The 7,858-nt window shown below is 45.8% G+C and overlaps 1 protein-coding gene across 2 annotated transcripts in view; it reads right to left on the bottom strand.

Annotated features, from left to right (window-relative positions):
• Positions 1-4,941: 4,941 nt before the first annotated feature.
• Positions 4,942-7,858, bottom strand: part of KATNB1 (katanin regulatory subunit B1) — a 45,221-nt gene continuing 42,304 nt past the window's right edge. For both annotated transcript variants that reach the window (XM_019505893.1, XM_019505894.1), the window contains exons 19-20: positions 6,903-7,019; positions 4,942-6,205 (exon numbers count right to left, since the gene is read on the bottom strand). In XM_019505893.1, coding sequence (XP_019361438.1) covers positions 6,073-6,205; positions 6,903-7,019 — 250 coding nt within the window. In that variant the 3' untranslated portion in view covers positions 4,942-6,072. The remainder of the gene's footprint in view (positions 6,206-6,902; positions 7,020-7,858) is intronic.

The following is a 7,858-nucleotide window of genomic DNA, read 5'->3' as shown; positions in this document are numbered from 1 at the left end:
TCCAGTGCACAGGAAGCAGAATGCTAAAGAAGGTAACCCTTTCTTACCTCCCCTGCCCTGCTCTTCAGCAGTACCCACCCATTCATATTGCATGATTGTAATACAGGGCTGTGCAAAAAGCACTTGGAATGTGTCTGTGCAGGAAGGTGGCCACTGAGTAGCTCTGGAAAGTATTTAAAAAGTTTCTAATTAACAACTGGTAAAGCTAGTTTAAATCTCTTTCCAAACCTCCCAGCGTGGGCTCATGGAAGTATCTGAAATATTTATAACCTGTTTACAGTTTTGTTGAATAAAACACAACTAAGAACCCTCCCCTCCTTTGTGTAGTGAAGTTTGGATTTTGTCTAAAAGGGGTGTGGAAAATGGAAGGGAAAGGGTTTGGAGCAGCTGCCCACATTGCCTCGTGCATTGAAGAGTACAAGGTATGTTCTGGTTTCATATATTAGAGCAACCATTTCTAATGCACTTACTGCTCCTTCTTACAGCAGCTCTTTCTGCTGTTTCTCTCCCATAATGGGTTCTATTTAAAATCCAGCCTTTTTGTAAAATTAGATGTTTTTATGTATTTTAATTAAAAAAAAAAATCCTGTTTTGTAACAAAACATATTTTAAATAAATGATTTAAAGCTAATTCTTCTGGGCTTCCATTCGTCTGCTGCCAGTTTTGCTATCTTATGGACTGGTTGGGACAACAGCTCAGAACACTTGCTTCAAATTATCCTGTCACTTGCAAAATGTCCCTTTGATCAACCCTGCTATGCTTTACTGAAGAGTATCTATTAAATCTCTAGCTGCTGTTTACCAGGTTCTAAGGTGTCTGTTGGGTTTTTTGCAAGGTGCTACTTGAGAAGTATGTGAAAGCTTTTAGCATAATCCCCAGATGCAGTCTCAGCTCTTGTTTGTTGTTGGGAGATGAGAGGTGGAGCTCTGTTTCGGTTTCTGTTTAGAAGTTAGGGGCATGGAGCAGAGAGAGGGAATGAACAAAAGGGTAGTGTGCTTTAGGAACAGTCTTGGGAAGGGAATTCATTGTATGTTGTAGCCTTCCTGGTGCTGGTGTTAAGGGCCTTGCTATACCAGTTAGAGCACTATCTTAAAAGTGCCAGCCTCCCATGCGATAGGGCAAGTTGGAGGTTTCTGATTCAGTATTGCTGTTGTAAATGGGAAGAACACTGAAGGGCTGCACTGCATTCCAGCTGCAAGTATATAGGAAAAGAGGACATGTTTCTGTCCAGCTCCTTGGCTAGTAAGGTAGTTGTGAGTTCAGTGTTAGGAAAATAATGGGCCCATAGCTCAGTAAACACCGTTTCCCCTACTCAGATGTGGAACAGGAGTATGAAAGGACACTTCTCTTCCCATAGAGGTGACTGTTTCAGCTGGGGTAGCTAGATATGCATCCTACTTTTTGCACTGGTGCTAATCCCATTGGACTAAAGGTTCACCTTTTCTGCTGTGTGATCCAGACTTTGCAAACTCTCTAATAAAGTAACCACAACCTACTCAGCCAAGGGACCTGTGTCTTGACAGAGTAAGAGCCTTTACCAATCATGAGTGAAATCAGAAGTGCAAACCCACCAAGCAGTCACTGGCAACTTTGCAGGAAAGGGGCCCTGGAGTTGTGAGATCAGGTAGCTGAAGAGAGCAGTGTCCAGATGTGTAGAAATCTTCCAGCAAGTACTCTACCAGAGCAGCCAATTTTCCTCTTGTAACAAAGCAACAGTGTTCTGATCCAGTGGTTGCTAACCTTTTTGGTACCAGAGCCCATCTGTAAACATCTGCTGGGTTGGGACGGGCCATCAGTAGTTTAAGTAGAAAACAGGCCCTGTGGGTGCCCCTCACTCCCAACCCACTGCCCCCCACCCCCAGCGCCCCAGTCTGTGGGGCCGGGGGAGGTGTGCATGTGACAGGGGTGTCCCTAAGCTGCCCCTTGCAGGCTGGAAGTCTGAGAGCCTGCAAGGGAAAAGCCACCATTTCCCACATTTTTCTTTTTTAAAAATGAATCCATTTCTAAAGTTTTTTGATCCATTTTTAAAAGTTGTTTATGACTTTTCATATATTCTTGTGACCCACTTTTGGGTTGCAGCCCACAGGTTGAAAAATGCTGTCTGATCACATCATCAGGGAGTGATCAGATCCTATGACCAGTGCTATTAGGTAGGTATATTACAGTGTGATGTTTGCAGTGATCTAATGAAAAGTTTTATAATTAGGCTGAAGGTCACTACTGTACACCTGCATTTGATTTGGACACACCTTACACCTTTATCAGAATCACAGAAAATTAGGGCTGGAAGGGACCTAAGGAAGTCATCTAGTCCAACTCCCACCTGCTGAAAGCAGAACCATCCCCAAATAGGTTGTCCCAGCCAAGGCTTTGTCTACCCGGCTCTTAAAAACCTCCAAGGACAGAGATTCCACAACCTCTCTGGGTAACCTGTTTGACTACTACCCTCCTAGTGAGAGAGATTTTTCTAATATCTAATCTCAGCTTCTCTTGATGCAATTTGAGACCATTGCTCCTTGTTCTGGCATCTGCCACTGCTGAGAACTGTCTCAAGGCCATCCTCCTGGTTTCATGTCAGACCTTTACATTCAGAGCAAAATTCCTATGGACAGTCTAGTCAAACAAGACATTCAGGAGAGGAGGTTCCCCTTCACTGTAGTCTGATTCACACCTGTAACTTGATTTATAAAGTTCTGGGCTCTTGTTCTGCTGGGGAGCTGCTTGGTATAGTTGGGTGTGGAATTAACCATGTTGATCACAAAGCTGTTATGAACCAGTAGAACCTTGCAATACCTACATGTCCTGACACAGACTTTCTAGAGGCTACACAATGGGTGGACAGGATTGGGGAAAAGGAAAAGGCCAAGCTTGTTCTTTGCTGCCCACCACCTCTGAAATGCAAATAACCACAGGGCTATAAACTAGAGATGTGCTGAAGCCTGCTGCAGACTGATTTAACCTGCAATGGACTTTGTTTAGCTGATATCTTAGGTTTGATTTTTTTTTTTAATTTAACCCATTTACGAGGAAGCATTTGCAGCCTACCTAGATCTCTACAACACAATCAGTAGCATCTGCATAAAAATCCCCAAGATCACACAGTTCCCAAAATACTAAGAATTATGGAATGATGATGATGTAGGAACAAGAATGAAAAGATGCCATGAGTCAGGCCATACAAACGAAACAGGCCTTCCAGGTTGGTAGCAATCTTAGTATATTGCTAGGGCCAACCAAACCTGTATAGAATTAAATAAAGGCTGTTTACTGCCACAGTGTGAGGCATTAACCACATTTCTTAAAAGTGGAGTCAGGCTCCTTTCATCAAACGCTTCTTGGCTACAACCTTAACCAAGTGGCTGGCTGCTCCATGATAGTGTCCCAAGAGATGAAGCTGGATCTCCCCAGGTGAGCTGGGTCTCCAACGAACAACAGGCTCTGGCTGCAAGGCATTTACCTGCCTGCACTGTGCAATTTTCATCTTCACACATGAAGACGCCGAAGTTCGAGCAGTTTAAGATACAGTGCAAGCATGTTTCTAACCCCCACCTCCTCTGACCAAACGTTTTATATACCAAAGAGTGAGATGTGTACTAACTCAGCTGTTTTCCTATCATGTTCACAAGAGACAAGTTTTTTCCATCTCAGTTCAGCATTTCCACAGGGATTCAGGCACATCCAATGACCTTATATTTACTGGGTCTATGAAAGACCAGTTGTAGAAAACAAACCAGTCCAGTTCTTTTTGATGCAGCAGCAGCTGATGCTGAAAAAGGCTGAAGTTTCTCTTCATTTGCTGTTCTGTGACATTTCTTCCATTGCTCCCTGAATGCAGTGGTACTGGGTGCTAAAACATCTTGGGTATGGCTTTTGGCTTCATGTTTTGTTTCTCTCTAGGTTCCCATGGCAAACCTCACCCAAACATGCTGTATTGCTTGTTTACAGTTTGTGGATGAAAAATTGTGTTCTGACTACTGTTTATTGAGAAATTGTTCTTGTGGGCCTTGGGCTCACTCTGGAACAAGGCATCAAAACCTACATCACGGTAGTGTTTCTCTCCCTGTTGTGTTTTTATATCTGGCTGCCCGTTACTAGCAGCTTGAGGACTGTGGCTGAGACTTTTCACTCTGACAAAAAACACATGAATATAGCTCTACAAAACAGCCTGGATTATGCTATAAGCATGTCACCTGCCAGGGACCACCCCAAAAAGTGAGAGACAGTGGATGTTTTACAAGTTCCCCTACAGATCCTTGGTCTCTTTCTCTCTTTGGAGCACTTCAAACAGGTTATAACATATTTTACCCCAAGCCCTCCTCCTTCCTTTCCTGAGAGAGTCCTTGCTAATTTACACAGGAGCAAAGACGCTTGGCTTTACGGCTCCAGATGACAAACCATCATGCCTGTCCCCTTTATTTCATTCATACTGAACCATCCAACAATGGCTAATAGGCCTGCAGGTGAAATAAATCGTTGACAAGTGTGGACTAAAGCCATTATTATGGTGCAAACACAATGGAGTGGTACGTAACTTTTTACCATTAGAGTCAGTGTTTAGGGAAGCTGTAAGGTTCCCATGTAGAGCTCTACTACTCTGAACTGCAGACTCCTACTGCTCCCTAACAATGGTCATCCAGGATTTAACCACTGATCCCTCAAGACATGCCCTGCTCTTTGCGTTCCATGACAGCTTTACTCTGGACCAATGCCTCTGTCCTCATGGCTCCTTGTTCTGTACTGCCTTTTAAGTTGGTCCTACATTTAGAATCAGTCTCATTTAGTGCCACCCGCACACTGGATGAAGACATGGTCACAGGCTGGCTTCTATTTTACATGTCTAGAAAGCAGAGTCCTCCTATTGCCTCCATGTTTTCAACAGGGCCACAAGGTAGGACTGTGGGTATGAAAGAAACTCAGACATTTAAACACAAGTATCCAAAAAAAGTTACAAATCTTTAATAAAATCATTATAAATTACAGCTTCCCAAACAGCAGGCTCCAGTGTATGAATGGGACAAAGAGGAAGAGGGAACTCCCAGCACAGGAGCCTTACTCCCCAATGGAAAGAAGCTAGAAGGGACAGAAAAGTTCTGACAGCCTTTTATTGGGGAAAAAAATCCAAGAGTTCAATGGGTATAGAAATAAGTTAATCCATGTCCATTTACCCCTCCCCTACCCCTGGCTTAACACCCCCTTTCCCCCCCCACAAGCAATACCCACATGGCAAATCCTGTCTCACCCATGCATACAAACAGCTCAGGCAGACCCCATCTCCCTCCTACTCCTCACTAGATTTTAACCTTAGTACAGCTATGTGGCTCAAAGCCACCACGGGGCGGGGTTTTGAGACCCCACTTATACGGCAAGCTGCAAGACACCTTCCATTAGAAACAAAAGCTTGAGGACTTCAGGTGCAACAGCAGCAAGGCTGGTCCTGAGAGGCATACAGGCTCAAATGCTCTGAATTAATTCACAGAAGGGGCTAGCCTCAAATGCCAACTAGGAAGCCTGGGTCATGTCCATGCTCTGGGGAAAATACACTCTGTCCAGAGCCAGGCTTTTCTACAGTGCCCCCACACAAACAGCAGCTCCTAGAAGGAACAGATCTCCAGTTCCAGACTCAAGTGTCCCAAGTGGTCCACAAGGCCTCTGCATGGCTGAAGTAGCCAGGTAATAACAGTGCACACAGGATAGGAGAATGCAGAGCAAAAGCAGATTCAGACTCTTCCATCAAGCAGAGACCAGTACTAGGAGGCCAAGCAGGTAAGAATTCTGCAGAGAGTTGGATGAAAGCAAATTCCACACAAGGACTACACAAGGATATGAACTCTGCAGTGTCCTAGTCCAGCTAGGCCCTGCCTGGGCACAGGACAGACATCTCCACTCAGGTTTTCAATCCAGCCTGGAAGGCACTGGAGGTGGGGGCAGGTGGCCAGCCAGCCAGCAGGGTCTGCATTGTAAGGAACATGGATGGACACAGAACAAGACTGATGGAAGATGGCTGGAGTGGGGGCAGAAAAGTTTGGCCACCTGTGTGCTTGTGTGTGAGAAGGAGAAGGAGGAGACAACTGTCACTCTAAGACAGCCATGAGGAGATGCAGCTCACGGAAGGCACTGCCATGGCGGCCACTCAGTCCAGACTTGTTCTTGATTATGTTGCTGATATTTTTCAGCTGTTTGTAGCACAGTTTGCATTTATGGAGCCTGCAAAGAAAGATGCATGGGGCATGAGTCCAACACCCCATGGGAGATGTGTGCACACACATGGATCTGTTACAAAAAAAAAGGATTTGTGCCCCTCAGAACTGTAGGTGTTAGCAAAGGGACAGACTGGAATATCAACGTGCATGTCAGGTAGCCATTCAGAGACTAGTAAACATATCTGATGGTGGCAGAAAGAAGAGTTTCTCTGCCTCTGATTTATGCTGCCTCTACTTTTTTTCTCCTTTAAGCAAGCAGGTGTGGGGAATAAGGAGATGCCATTTCTGCAGAACCACTTTTCAGAGTACAGCCACATTTAAAGAAGAAATTCTACAGATGCAACTCCCTGCTGAAGATACTGGAACACAGCCTTGTAGTACTGGGACTGTCTGGTATTCTATAAACACTCCTAGTGTGGGACAGAACCACATGTGGCAGCAGAAGGAACACTGGCTCATGTGCCTGAATGTGCCTCTCTGGCCTGCCCCTTCACTCCTAAAACAGCAGGGGTATAGAAGTGAAGATAGAGGGAATGCACTCCACAGCTTTGCAGCAACTTCTCTAGCTTCAACAAGCAAGAATTAGAGGCTGAGAAGAAGCCCCATTCAGCCTCTATCAGCCCAAAAGGAAAAAAAAATAGCCTGATGCCATGGCATCAAGAGAGGGCTTGTGGGGGATGGAGGTGGTTAGGATGTCTTACCTCTCCTCTCTTGTAATATCCACTCCAACAGAAGGTGGTGCAGCAAGAATGTCTGTGATCAGTGGCAGGAACCTCTGGAGAATCAGCTTCAATGAGGTGCAGCCAGTCTGTACATAACTGACATAAAACCACAGGATCAGCTATCTCTTGGATTTCACTCCATATACAACACTCTTACACCAGTCTACTCAGCCTTTATGCCAGTGAAAACAAGGAGAGGACAGATGGCATAAATCTCTATAGTTTCATAGCTGGTAGGGTCAGAAGGGACCTGAGCAGATCATCAAGTCCAACCCCCCTGCCAGCAGCAGGAAAGAATGCTGGGGTCAAATGACCCCAGCTAGATATCTACCTAGCCTCCTTCTGAAGACCCCCAGGGTAGGAGCGAGCACCACTTCCCTTGGAAGTTGGTTCCAGATCCTAGCCACCCTGACTGTGAAGTAGTGCCTCCTGATGTCTAGCCTGAATCTACTCTCTGTTAACTTATGGCCATTATTCCTTGTTACTCCCAGTAGTGCTCGGGGGAACAGGGACTCTCTCACTGCCTGCTGGTCCCCCTTGGCCATTTTATAGATGGCCACTAGATCCCCTCTCAGCCTTCTCCTGTGGAGGCTGAAAAGGTTCAGGTCCCATAGCCTCTCCTAGTAGGGCCTGCCCTTGCTGCCCCAATCATGCGAGTGGCCCTCCTCTGAACCCTCTCCATGTTGTCCGCATCCTTCCTGAAGTGTGGTGCCCAGAACTGGACACAGTACTCTAACTGCGGCCTGACCAGTGCTGCATAGAGGGGGAGGATCACCTCCTTGGACCTGCTCGTGATGCATCTGTGGATGCATGTCAAGGTGCAGTTGGCCTTACTGTCTGCGTCCCCACATTGGCGGCCCATGTTCATCTTGGAGTCTATAATGACTCCAAGATCCTTTTCTTCCTCTGTGCTGATGAGAAGGGAGTTCCCCAGC

This window comes from Gavialis gangeticus, unplaced genomic scaffold (genome assembly GCF_001723915.1).
Source record: "Gavialis gangeticus isolate Ggan-Ray unplaced genomic scaffold, GavGan_comp1, whole genome shotgun sequence".
Classification (NCBI taxonomy): domain Eukaryota; kingdom Metazoa; phylum Chordata; order Crocodylia; family Gavialidae; genus Gavialis; species Gavialis gangeticus.
The sequence above is the reverse complement of the archived record's forward strand: the minus strand, read 5'-3'. Positions and strand labels throughout refer to the sequence as shown.